Source organism: Arachis ipaensis, chromosome B02 (assembly GCF_000816755.2).
Source record: "Arachis ipaensis cultivar K30076 chromosome B02, Araip1.1, whole genome shotgun sequence".
Lineage (NCBI taxonomy): Eukaryota > Viridiplantae > Streptophyta > Magnoliopsida > Fabales > Fabaceae > Arachis > Arachis ipaensis.
The window spans coordinates 81,967,799-81,982,441 of NC_029786.2; the positions used below are offsets into that span (position 1 = coordinate 81,967,799).

The window sequence follows — 14,643 nt, forward strand, 5'->3', positions numbered from 1 at the left end:
TATTAAAGCAATAAATTAAAATATCAATAATATAAAAAATATCAAAAATTCAAAATAAAGTGACGAATGAAAAGAAGAGTCAACTAAAACAAAAGATGCACTAAACAATTAAACAACAAAGTCCTACAGGTCCACATAATTGTCAGCATCATCCTCGTGCTGATTGTGATCCTCCTACAGCGTTGGTGGTACCAGTGTTGATGACAAACCCCCACTTACGGAACTAGGTCTAGTGGTACCATTGAGTCATGCAGATCAAAGCCTCTTGGAATTGCCGACCTTGATCATCCAAACTTTGTGACGGTCTCCTGAGAATCCAGAAGTGCACTCGTAGCCATGGAAGGATGTTGCTAGAGGACCAAATCGAAGTGTGTTGACGAAAAAGGATCCTTTTTCATAAATGCAAGTCTTGTATGCTTTCCAACCATTTCTTGCGATACCACATTTTGATGCAAACTAGTAGCACTGTTTGATCTGTTGCCTTCCTGTACACTTTGTTAGGATTCTTGGGTCCGAGTCTCCAAGATTTGTGTATGCTTGCCCTATGCATTAAAAAGAGATTTGGTTACCACAATTGAAATTAATATTATTTGGAATAACTATTAAAAAAAATTAATACTTACATATTGACGCTTGGACTACTTATCCACCCACAAAATCTTGTTCTACTTCCTGGTGCTTAGATGCCTAAAGACCTCGCGTCAGTCAACTCATGCTCCTTCTCTTTGGACTGCACATAGTCAACCACAAAGCTAGATAAGTATAAATACAATTATGGTATTAACAAAACTTAATTTAATTAATATTTAAATACTTTACCATCTTTCTTTTAGTAGTCTTTTAGTAGGTGCAATGGTCTGCATTACACAAAAAAAAAAAACTTTGAATACCATCGAATTTACCGTCAAATTTTGTGTCGGTATTTATTTGACGGAATAAATTTCGCCGATAATATAACATCGGCAGATTTTTTTGTCCAACAGTAATTTCTGTCGAATTTAACGATGGAGTATAGTTAAAAAGCAGACGAGATCTGTTGAACGTCAGTAACATTGGCGTGATTTGATATGTCTCTGCGCCATCTTATCGTTGGATTAATTTGACGATAATGTCGAAGGAAATGTTTTTTAATTTATTTTTAAAAAAAATTGGCTAGACTGTTATTGTCGGTGTATTCTGACAATAGTCTTTTTTTTATTTTTTCATAAACTTTTCCATCCATTGAAAGAGTTGGGTCATCAATCTGGTAAGGTTTCTAACCCTCTATCCTATCATCAAACTCAATGTGGCCTCTTGACTTAGTCTTAATCACAACTACCCAACTAGACTTGCATGAATTCGGATAAAGAAAATAATATACCTGTCGTACATTTTGAGGTAGAGTAAAAGGACCGTAGAGCCTATATTTTGTAATTACATTAACTTCAGTGATATCGTAATCCTTGTGCTTGTATGTTCCTTGTCGTAAACTTAGATCATACCATTCGCATTTAAACACGCATTCCTTGGATCGAACAATTCTAGCTACTGATTTACTGGTCCAACCGATTCAATTGCGGTTCAATTGAAAAAATTGTTTTATAATAAAATAATAAATAAACACTCAAAAACATATTGAATGGTGAGAAATCACACTTTCTCAAACAATTGGTTAAAAAAAGTTGAGAAAATTCACTCTCTTTTTTAATTCCGTATCAAGAATCATCAACATGGCTTGTTTTGCTTATTTACTACTCGTAAACTATGCCTGTCTACTTAAATTACTTAATTTTTGTGGGTGCAACCCTTACCAAGTCCGTATCTTTTGTCTCCAATTTGAAACCAGTAATAAGCAATTAACATCTATGTAACAGGAAAAAGGTGTGCCTTGAAGTATTTGATCTTTCAAGCATATCGATTACTCTCTTTATTCGCCCAATTTAACTCCAAAGGAAAAGGTATCAGCATTTAACATTTGTGTATGTTTTTCATTTTACAATGTTTTCCATGAACTCTTTTTCTCATTTAAAATTTTCCTACTTTTGCTTGTAGTTTGAACTCTTGAATCAAAAGGATCAATGGATATTCTCATTTCAGTTGCTGCAAAAATAGCTGAGTACACTGTAGCACCTATTGGAAGGCAAGTTGGTTATCTAATTTTCTACAAAGCCAAATTTAAAGAGCTAAGGGACCGTGTCAGTGATCTTGAATACAAAAGAGACGAAATCAAGCAACGTGTTGAAGAAGAAAGAAGGAATGGGAAAACAACTTCTGATGTTGTGCAGAATTGGTTGAAGAATGTGGATGAAGCCATTGGAGACGTAACTCAACTTCAAAATGATCCTCGTCATGCAGAGGCTGGATGTTCTAGATGGTCATTTCCTAATGTGGTGACACGCCATCAACTCAGTAGAAAAGCTACAAAAGTTGCCAAAAAAGTTGTTGACGTACGGGGAGAAGGGGACTTTTCCCAGGTAGCTTACCGTCCCAAACTTGATGCAGTGTCAGCATTTACTACAAGGAGTAGTCAAAACTTGGAGTCAAGGAAACCAATTATGGAGAACATCATGCATGCTCTAAGAGACCCCAAAGTAAGCATGATTGGAGTCTACGGGCTTGGTGGTGTTGGTAAGACCACTCTCGTTGAAGAAGTTTATCAAATAGCTAAGGAAAACCAGTTGTTTGATGAGGTGGTTATGGCCACCATTTCCAAAACACCAGACATCAAAACCGTTCAAGAGGAGATTGCTGATCAGTTGGGTCTTCGTTTTGAAGAGGTAACTGTTGCTGGTAGAGTACCTCGTCTATGCCAGAGAATCCAAATGGAGAAAACTATCCTTCTCATATTGGATAATATTTGGGAAGCTCTTGACTTGAAAAAGATAGGGATTCCCTCTGAAGGTGAACACAATGGCTGCAAAATATTGATGACTTCTAGAAATTTAGATTTGCTACGACAAATGGGGGTCAAAGAGAATTTTAGACTAGAAGTTTTAAATGAAGAAGAATCATGGAGCTTGTTCAAAGCTCTGGCTGGTAATGTAGATGAAGAGTTTAGCTTGCATCAAATTGCACTCCAATTGGCAAAAAAGTGTGCAGGATTGCCTGTTCTCATAGTTACAATGGCTCGGTCATTGATAAATCAAGACATTCATGCGTGGAAAGATGCATTGAACCAATTAAAAAAGGTTGACAATGAAGAGTTGCAGGAGATAACCTATTCAGCTTTGGAGTTAAGTTACAAAAGGCTGAAAGGAAATGAAATGAAAGCCTTATTCTTGCTTTGTGCTACAGTTGCTGAAAATCCTTTGGTTTCTGACTTGTTCTATTATGGAATGGGTCTGGGCATATTCAACAACACAGATACATTGGAGGGTGCCAAGGACAGGCTTCACATAATGATTAGTGCATTAAAGGCATCTTGTTTGTTGATAGAAGATAACACTCAGACGAAGGTGAAAATGCACGATGTTGTTCGTGAAGTAGCTATCTCCATAGCTTCAAGGGATCATCACATGTTAATTAAACACTACGGTGAGTTAAAAGAGTGGCCAACAATAGATTTTCTTAGAAGGTGCTCTCAGATTATCTTGCACTGCTGTCAGATCCATACCATTCCTGAAAAGGTAGATTGCCCAAAACTTTCTATTTTTCAACTGGAAAGTAAGGATCGTTCTCTTGATATCCCTGATTGTTTTTTTGAGGGAATGAAAAGCCTCAAAGTTTTAGACTTAACAAGGTTAAACTTGGCTTCATTACCTACCTCTATTCGTTTATTAACTAGACTTACAACATTATGTTTGTATAATTGTGTTTTGGAAAATATGGATGCAATTGGTGCACTAAAAAGTTTAGAAATTCTTATCTTCCGCTATTCTTCAATGATCAAGTTACCAATTGAAATAGGGGAATTGAACAATCTAAGAATGCTCAATTTGAGTGATTCTGGGATTGAAGTCATCCCACCAAACATCATATCAAGCTTGATCAGATTAGAGGAGCTGTACATGGGCAATACATCCATTAAGTGGGAGATTATGAATTCTGATAATGAAGGAGAAAATGCCAGCCTTGATGAGCTTCGTCAATTGCCACAATTGAGAGCTCTAGAACTACAAGTTCAGGAAGCATGCATGTTGCCGAGGGACTTGATGTTCGATAACTTAGAAAGTTATAAAATAGTCATTGGAGATATCTGGGAATGGTCTGCAATTACAAATGTTTCAGTGAAAACGTTGAATCTCAAGCTTGGCACCAATATTCATTTGGAGTACAGCATCAAAGAACTTATAAAAAGATCAGAGATTTTGTATCTGGATGAAGTTGAAGGCATTTCGAATGTGCTCTTTCAATTAAACGGAGATGGATTTCAACAATTGAAACACTTCCACATCCAAAATAATGCCATAATTAAGCACATCGTTGATTTGAAAGAGAGGACTCATGTTCCAATCCCTTTTCCAAATCTGGAAAATCTAGTGATTCAGAATCTCAGTAAGATGGAGAAAATTTGTCATGGCCCACTTGCAGTTGGTTCCTTTGCCAAGCTCCAAACAGTCAAAGTTGAAAACTGTAATCAAGTGAAATACCTTTTCTCTGTTTCCATGGTTAAAAGGATGTCTCAACTTTCAGAGCTTCAAGTTTCTCAATGCGATCTTATGGAAATGGTAGTGTTTGGAGACGGTGATGCAAGTGCAATGAATGATGAAACTAATGAACCCATTGAGTTTGCCTCACTCCATTCTCTGACTCTACAGCATTTGCATGCACTTGCCAGCTTCTTCTCCCATGAGCCCACATCTTCTCATGTTTCCCTTTTTAATAATCAGGTAACTGTTTTAATCTTTATTCACATAAGCGTAAAGTCATTAAGACAATTATTTTTGTTGATAAGTAAGATACTTTTTCTAAAAGAGTTTTAGCTGCAACAAAATGTCAAATCATATACCTAATTAATATTAAGTAGTAGTATGTTCTAAAGGATATTAGAAGTCCATTTTGCATCGTTGTTATACTTGATTGTGTATCTCCAAAATTACCTTAAAACAATTTTGTTTAACAATTGTAAAAAATAATTATTGATCGTCACAAATACTACTAAGGACTTTTATATAGATTAAGAGAAAAGAAGAGTGTTAGGGGTAAGCAAGTTTTGTGATTTGTAATCATTAATTAGTTATTATTAATGTTTTCAATGGTGTGGGATTACATCTAACAGTATGAGATTACTCACTCTTCTTTTACTGGTTAAATCTTGGCCAGATTTTAATAAAAGTGATGGTCCCATAAACTTTTTCTAAGAGAAAATTTTATTCCCCTCTTCTAAAAAATGTTAAAATGATATTTTCTTCCTCTCTATTTGTAAAATATACATTCTTTTCTTTTATAATTTTTAAAAAATCTCATGTTAATTAATGTTAATTTTATTCATTTTTTTAAAAAAATAAATTATTTTTAGTAGTTGAGAGTTAAATTAGTAATGACTAGTAGTTAATAAATGAATATTTATGAGGTTAACTGGTAATATCCTTATAAATAGGGGGTGACTTTTGTATCATGTAAAAATAATTTCAACACAACAACTTCACATATAATATTATCTTCTTATTTTATTCTTTATCGTGAAATTTAACAAGATATCATAGCCATAATATCCTCTTTAAGAAGGATAAACCATTAGTTTTTTGGAAAAAAATCATCATATTTCTTTTCATCCAAATATTTTTCATCCATAATTTTTCTTTGTTTTTTTTACTGATTTCACCTCACCAAATAATCCATCCTATCCGTATTGTCCTTGAGTCCAACGGACCCAAAATTATGGCTGTTGAGAGATGAAACGCGTCTTCCCGTGCCTCTCAAAATTTGTTCTCACCATCACTTTTTTTTCTCTACTTCTTTTATCTTCTCTTTGGTCCTTTTTCTCATTCTTCCTCTGTCAAGAACCACTCTTATCCCCACCTTTTCTCCTTCTCTTTATCTATCTGTTCGGCCCACCGCCGGCCACCCGTCGCAGCTTCCCGACGTCCCCTTTCTTCTTCTCTTCTTTTATCTCACTTCTGTCTCACTCTCAAACACAGAACCAGAACAGTAGCCTTGTTCCTCCTTTCCGCCATGACCAGAATCGCCAGTCCGCGACACACGCGTCTTCCTTCTTCCTCTGTGTTACTGCACGCCACTTTCGTCTTCCCCAAACCAGAGCAGAAGCCCTGTTCCTCCTTTTCGTTGCAGCCCAAGCCGCACATCTCTCGTCCTTTGTCTGTCTTCCTCTGCGTCTCGCGCCACACGTCTCTTCCTCTGCGTTACCGCGCCACACATCTCTTCCTCAACCATCTCATCAAAATTTATTCAAATTGGGATTGTTGACATCTTAAAATATTATTAAAGTTGTTAGTAGTTGAGATTTAAGTAGCAATAACTAGTAGTTAGTAGATAAAAATTTACGAGGTTAGTTGTTAATATTTCTATAAATATAGGGTGACTCTTGTACCGTGTAAAAACTAAAAACAACTTCAACACAACAACTTCAGATATAATATTATCTTCTTATTCTACTGTTCTCCCTGAAAGTTAACAATTATTACATAACTCGTACAAATTTTGGAATAACATTGAATGCAAAGCTTTTTATAATGTTTCCTCAATGTTAACATTTTTGTATTCTTTGTAGGTTGCATTTTTTAATTTGGACACTCTCAAGTTGAGTTCACTCAAATTGAATAAAATTTGGAAGGATAATCAACATTCATTTTACAAATTGACAAATTTAATTGTTGAGAATTGTGATGGTCTAAAATATTTGTTCTCATCTACAATGGTGGAGAGTTTTCCCAACCTCACAAAGCTTGAAATAAGTGAATGTCATCTAATGGAGGAGATAATAGCTGCAGAAGAAGATAGTGACAACAATATTGTCACACTAGAAGAGGTATGATAACTAAGTAGTGATTCTATTGTTTTGAAAAAAAAAAATTAGGACCTTTGTTCAAATGCTATGTATCAATATACATTATATATCTTCACTAATAACTTTTTTCGGTATTTATTCTTTGTTAACAGTTTAATGACGATAGAAGTTATGTATGGTTTTTGAATTCTTGAATCCAGGTTCGATTTTTCAAATTGCAAACAATTATCTTGAAGAATATGAAGAGCTTGAAGAAAATATGGCACAAAGAATTTTCTAAAGTAAAGACATTACAAGTCAAAAATTGTGAAAAAATTAGAGCAATTTTTTCTTCTTCAATGCAAAAAGCATATAATGATCTAGAGACATTAATGGTTACTGGCTGTGTTTCGGTAGAAGAGATATTTCAACTGAGTTCTGATGAAAATTATAGTACAGAACAAACACAGCTGAAAAAAATTACTCTAGAAAGATTGTCGAAGTTAAAACAAATATGGAGCAAGGATCCTGAAAGAGCTCTTAATTTTTGCAATCTAGAGGAAATAAATGTAGAGAGCTGCATAAACTTGGAATTTGTATTTCCATGTTCAGTAGCCACAAGTTGCTCACATCTTAAAGAACTTAGAATTAAATGGTGTCAAAACATGAAGGAAATTATTGGATTCAAGGAAGAACCCATGTTCTCATCTATTTCCTTTGAGTTTAACCATTTAAATACGTTGGTGCTTTGGTACTTGCATAAGCTCAAAGGGTTCTATGCACGAAATTACACATTATCATGTCCATCTTTGAGAAAATTAAATATTACTGGATGTGTGAAGTTAAATTTGTACAGAACTCTTTCTACAAGTAGTCATCAAAAGCTTTCAGATGAAGAATATATTATTTCAACACAGCAACATTTGATAGCTGAACAGGTATGAATTGTTTACATGATTACATATGCTAATTTGCATTAAAGTCCAATGCATATGAACACGATTTTCTACTTTTCATTCAGATTTTTATTTAAAGATAAATCAAATTTTACATTTAAAAATTGGTACAGTTAAATCAAAGAAAATATTTTTTCAATTCAAAAATAGCATTCTCAGGCATGAGTATTGGATTTAGTGTTAACTTTAAAACAAATCTTAGAAACAAAAGGCTTAATATAAGTTTTTGGTCAATATAAAATTCTTATTCTAGTCCTAATAAAAATATTATTTTTTATAGAAATATAAAAATCATTGTTCTTGTTCTTGTCGTCAAGAGACTTCTTTGATGATCAAATAGCAAATTAAATATTGTGACAATGTTATTATATTAAATTAGATAACTTTTAAATTTGATTGAAATAAAATAAAAAAATTGAACATTTTACAGTTATCCAAAATTTATTTAAGCTTGAAAGAAATTTGATTTTACGAAAAAGTTGAGAGAAAAATATTAGAAATTAAACCTTTTTATATATGCAATTAATTATTTGAATAATGAGGTTAGTGATTGCTGATTTCTAATGATTTTTAAATACCATTAGTAAGTTTGGATTGAATCGAGCAAAGTATAAGATTATTCTGAATTTTGATTAAACATTATATTTGCTTTCTTTATTCTTTTCTTAGGCTATTGTGAATTAAATTTATTGGAAATAGTATCTTATTGTAAATTGCTTTTTGTACATGTTTAAGGTAATGCCTAATTTAGAGCACTTGGTAATAGATGAAAAGGATGCTGTCAACATATTGCAAACCCAAAATATAGGTTCCTTCTTCAACAAAATATCATTTCTTGCTCTATCCCGTTACAAGACAGAAGGTTCTGCTTTTCCTGATCAGGTTCTGCAGAATATATACAGTTTGAAACGGCTAACTGTTGAGTGGAGTTCCTTTAAGAAGATATTTCAAGATAAAAGGCTTACAAATGAAAAAAATTGTACAAAGCTCCAAAGTTTGACACTCTATCAATTACCAAATCTTCAACATATATGCGAAGAAGGACTGCAAATTGACCCAGTTCTCGAGCTTCTTGAATGTTTATTTGTTGATGGATGTTCAAGTTTGATAAACATTGTTCCTTCTTCTGTTACCTTTTGCCATTTGACCTATCTTGAGGTAGCAAATTGCAATAGCATGATAAACTTACTTTCTCCTCGTACAGCAAGAAGTCTGGCCAAGCTCACCGTAATGAAGGTAAAACAATGTGATTCACTTGAGGAAATATTGTCCAAAGAGGGAGAGGAGATAACAAATGACATTGCATTTTTCTCCTTGGAAACTTTGGAGTTGGATTCTTTACCAAGTCTAGGTAGATTTTGTTCCCAAAAGTGCTTCTTAAGATTTCCATTGTTGGAGGATGTAGTAGTTAGGGAATGTGCTCGCATGAAGTATTTCTCTGAAGGAGACAGGGTGAGCACACCAAAGCTTCGAAAAGTGCTAACAGCAGAGAATAGTAAAGAATTTTATTGGAAGGGAGACTTGAATGGAACCATAAAAAACATGTTTGAAGACAAGGTATGATTTATTTTATTGATGAGATTTGCTTTGGTTTTTCTAAATTGGATGCAAGATGACTAACTTTGGAGTATAATACTTAGGACTTTAAAAAACAAAAGAAACTTCATTACTATCTATTATATTTGTTATCTCTTTTTTTTTTTTTTTTTGCCAAAATGAAAGAAAAATGAAAACAATCAAGTAAGGGGCATAAATCCTTGTTGTAAATCATATTAATATGTCATGAAAACATTATGTTAACATTGATTTATAAAGGCCACCTTCTTTATTTCTCTTTCACATGAATATTAAAAATTTATATTTTTATGATATAAATTATTAGAAGTCAGGGAATTTGTTGCTTACATTTTTACATGAGTATATTGAAATCGCATAGATAAGAATTAATGGTCATTGTTTTCACTACCTTCTTATTTTCATCCTTTCCAATCATCTAAACAAAAGGTCAAAATAAAATTTGATTAAAATAATGTCTATTATTCTAAAAGTACATAACAGTTTAACCATTTTGAATTTGCATTCTTCTTGTGGCATGTTAGTGAGTTTTTGTCGTATATTCTAGTTAGTATTCTTTTTCAAAAAACATAGCTTCATAGTTAAAAAAGATATAATAATATTAAATGTCATTAACGTTTACTCACGCGGTTATAAATTTACAAACTTTATTGAACGCAGGTGTGTTTTCGTAGTTTCGAGAATTTGAATCTATCAAAATATCCTGAGCTAAAAGAGTTATGGTATGACCGACTTCAGAACAATATATTTAGCAAATTGAAGAAGCTATTAGTTCACAAGTGTGACTTTTTATCCGGTGTGTTATTTTCTCTAAATATAATTGGCCTGCTTGTGAATTTGGAAGAGTTAGATGTAAAAGACTGTAATTCTCTAGTAGTTGTGTTTCATATCTCAACATTTTCTGAAGAAATTGAGACAAGGAAATGTTCTTTTTTGAGAAAGTTGACTCTTTGTAGTCTTCCAAATTTGAAGCATATTTGGAAGGAAGATCCTAACACAACTTCGAGCTTTCAGAATCTATGTGAAGTCTCTGTTGTAGATTGTCCATGTTTAAAAAGTCTCTTTCCATTCTCTGTAGCTACAAATATGGCCCAACTTGAAGATCTTGAAGTATTAAATTGTGGGATTGTGGAAGTAGTTGATAATCAAAGACGGCCAAGAGAGATGATTAAATTTGTGTTTCCTCATTTAAGGAAACTATGGCTAAGAAATCTGCTTAATCTGAGGACATTCGTTTCTGGCATCTATTCTATTCAATGTAAATCTTTAAAACATTTAGATGTGATCAACTGTCCAAGACTGAAGTTATTTCAGACTCCATATCCCAGCTGCCAAGAAAGAGCTGTGAATGACAAAATTTCTATTCCAATACATCAACCTCTTCTTAAGGTTGAAGAGGTATGGACAATATTATATTTCATCTCAGTTACTCTCTTAATATTTTTTCACATGTTGAAAACTTTTTCTTAACATGAACATTAATTTTGAAAAAAAAAAAAAACAACTCTTCGTGAAACATTTAATTTATACCATTGCATCAATATTTTTTTCTATGACATTAATACATTATAGATCTCATTTATAGAACAATATTTTCAAATTGAATGATTGGGATATTTTTTATTTTATTTTATCTTGCACACACTATACATACCATACCAGATAGCTTTTGTTAATAAATCCATGAAGATAAAACATATTATTAGTAATTTAATTTCTTAATGTGGTTATTAGGGGATGAGAGTCTTACATTAACTCGAATAATACTTGTGCGCAAAAATATACAAAATATTATTACGTATGGTAGAAACAATAAAAAATAATTATTCATAGTAATATAAAAGTTTGGTAACATGAAAGAAAAAGAAGGTAGTTGAATTCAAAGTCTAGTTAGGGGTGTGCATGGGTCGGGTGAAACCGGGTTTGATGTGACCCAGACCCGGCCCGAAATATATACCGGGCCTATTTATTAGACCCGAACCCGACTCTAGACCCGATGAAACCTATACACTTTCGGGCCACGATTATACCAGGTAAAAACCGGGTGAAAACTGGGCCGTTAACACTACATTACCTTTATTAATTGTGTATGATGACCGGGCCACCGGGCCGACTTCGGGTGACCCGAGTCATGGCCCGGACCCGACCCGAAATAATGACCGGGTCTATTTTTGAGACCCTTACCCGACCCTAAACCCGATGAAATCGTAGCAAAATAGCCCTTAAAGTGTTCGGGACCGGGCCGGGTCTTCGGGCCGGGTCGGGCCATGCACACCCCTAAGTCTAGTAATTATTTTTTACATGTCTTATTTGAGCATGTATTGTTTCATGTTTTAATTAATCACTAGTCATTTAAGATCAAAATAATACTTTATTTTAAAATTATTTTTTTATTTCGTTATTTCAGTATATTAGTAGAATAGAGAAAAACTATATATCTTAAATCTTGATATATAATCATCAAAATTTTTGTATTTAGTAATTTATTCTCTTAATGCAATATTGTAAACTTAAAATATAGCTACTAAAGTATATAGGCATATGTATATTTGTCTCTTGTTTTTTCTTTATTAAAAATAATATTTGATATTTATGATATTATTAGTTATATAATTTTACTTTTCAAAAAAATCAATATATATAATATAACTAATAGTGAGGGTATTAAGTCAAGATTAGCTTATTTTTGTTTATATAGGAAGAAAGTGCTGTATGCTTATAGAAATAAAAGATGTCGAGTACATTTACTCTCACTTGTTCATTGTTGTTATTTTTTGTTAAACTTTTTTGTTTGGTGAGAAGTTGATTTTTTAGGTTACTAAATGTCTATTAGTAGAAAAAGAATTGTTATGTACCAGTTTAATTTTTTCTTTAATGAAAAATATATAGGAACACTTAATTAACTATAGGTAATAAGTAATAATTAGATTCATATTTTGAACATGAACATGTGTTATTTAATTATTTTGCCTTTATAATAGTAATTTGGGTAGTTAAATCCTTTTCATTAATCACGTGTGGGTTTATATTTATAGGTTTCCAGGATAATAATCGAAATGGTTGTAATTTAACTAAATAGAAGAAAGAGTGATTTGACGAAAGTAGTACAATATCTATAAATAGTTAAATACTGGAGGTTATATATATATATTAAAAATTCTTATTACTCCCTCCATATTTGATTATAGCTATTTATTTATCTTGTGTTTTTATTATATATTTTCTTTCTTTAATTATTTTTTGGTAATCAATTATTTATCTTGTGTATTAGTGTATATAAAAATATCTCTAAAATAATCATATTTGGTTTGTTTTATTCAACAGGTACTTCCGAACTTGAAAGTTTTGGGAGTAGACAATAATAATGTTGAGGTTATATTGCAAAGCATGTATTCACAAGATCAATACGACAAACTTGAAGATCTTAGAGTGTCTTTATTTGAAAGTGAAGGCACCACATTTCCATATTGGTTTTTGGAAAATGCGCCGAATTTGGAGTCACTAAATGTTGAATGGAGTTCTTTTGTAGAGATATTTCATGATCAAAGCATTGGTATTGAGGAGGGACAAGTCACAATTAGCACACGACTAAAGGACCTTAATCTAGCTCAGCTACATGACCTTTGTCATATATGTAAAGAAGGATTTGAAATTGACCCTGTTCTCCAACATCTTGAACAGTTAGCTGTCGGCCATTGTTCTAGTTTGGTAAACTTGGTTCCTTCCTCTGTTACCTTTGCTTACTTGAGACATTTGGAGGTAGCAAACTGCAATGGAATGATCAATCTGATAACATGCTCAACAGCAAAGAGTCTTGTCAACCTCGCAACAATGAAAATTGAGTCATGCAATTTACTACAAGATATAGTGAATACAAATGAAAATGAGAAAGACAGAGAAATTGCATTCTCCAGCTTGGAGAAACTTGAACTTGTGTCTTTACCAAGGTTGCGTAGCTTTTGCTCATGCAAATGCTCCCTTCTCTTCCCACTGTTGGAGAATGTATTGGTGAAAGAATGTCCTCGAATGGAAATTTTCTCTACAGGAGACACAAGCACACCAGATCTTCAGCAAGTTCAAATAGAAGAAAACAATAAACAAAATTTTTGGGAAGGAGACTTGAATGGAACAATAAACAAGTTGTTTGGCGATAAGGTTTGTCTTAATTTTGGTTTAGTTTAAATTTCTACTATATCTATCATTAACTATTAGTTAAGGAGAAATTATAGCAACAAAATCCACACACATGCATTCTTAAATGTTATTGGACCATACTTTTTCTTGTTATTATGTTTTTTCCCATTTTATGTCCATTGATATTTAATTTTTATTGAATAGGTATCATTTTGTAGATTCAGACATTTGACCTTGTCTGATTATCCAGAGTTGAGAGACTTTTGGTATGACAAAGAATACCATAATTTATTTGGCAATTTAAAATCTCTGGTGGTGCAAAAATGTGAGTTTTTGTCAGATGTTCTTTTTACGTCAAACACATTGCAAGTTCTACATGAATTAGAAGAACTGGAAGTACGGAATTGTGATTCATTAGTAACACTGTTTGATGTGAAAGGAATGAAGTCTAATGGAGCAATGGTGAAACAAGCTAGCAAATTGAAAAAATTAAGCTTGTCTAGCTTACTAAAGTTAAGGCACATATGGAATGCAGATCCTTGCGAAATTGTTAGTTTTGAAAACTTGTGCACAGTGGATGTTGTTAAGTGCAAAAGTCTGTTGTATTTATTTCCACTCTCAGTATGCCTTGATCTCCCATATATTGAAAAGTTGAATATAAAGTCTTGTGGAGTTAAAGAAATTGTTTCAATGGAGAAAGAATCAACTGAAATCAACTTTAGCTTTCCTCACTTGAGTTTCTTGAGATTTATTCGACTGAAAAAACTCAAGAGTTTCTATTTGGGAAGATTTACTTTAGAGTGCCCTTCATTAAAGACATTAAATGTATATCGCTGTGAGGCACTACAAATGTTTACCTTCAACCATTCAAGTCTTCAACAGCATCATCAGATAGAAGAAATTAATGATTCGCCGCCTATTCCTCAAGCACTCTTTTCTATTGAAAAGGTACTCACTAGTCTTGGTTACATTATTGTTGCTATGTTTTATTATGACTTTGTGTTTATCTTCATATGCATTGATCAAAATAAATTAGGACTATACTTTTAAATAAACAAAATAAAACAAACTAGGACAATTTTTTTTCACTCTATTTTTGACATTAAATGAGAA

The 14,643-nt window shown here is 32.7% G+C and overlaps 1 protein-coding gene across 2 annotated transcripts in view; it reads left to right on the forward strand.

Annotated features, from left to right (window-relative positions):
- Positions 1–14,643, forward strand: part of LOC107625538 — a 36,150-nt gene that overhangs the window by 11,309 nt on the left and 10,198 nt on the right. For both annotated transcript variants that reach the window (XM_021116037.1, XM_016328190.2), the window contains exons 2-9: positions 1,854–1,937; positions 2,032–4,808; positions 6,650–6,907; positions 7,087–7,803; positions 8,557–9,378; positions 10,057–10,794; positions 12,721–13,551; positions 13,735–14,478. In XM_021116037.1, coding sequence (XP_020971696.1) covers positions 2,058–4,808; positions 6,650–6,907; positions 7,087–7,803; positions 8,557–9,378; positions 10,057–10,794; positions 12,721–13,551; positions 13,735–14,478 — 6,861 coding nt within the window. In that variant the 5' untranslated portion in view covers positions 1,854–1,937; positions 2,032–2,057. The remainder of the gene's footprint in view (positions 1–1,853; positions 1,938–2,031; positions 4,809–6,649; positions 6,908–7,086; positions 7,804–8,556; positions 9,379–10,056; positions 10,795–12,720; positions 13,552–13,734; positions 14,479–14,643) is intronic.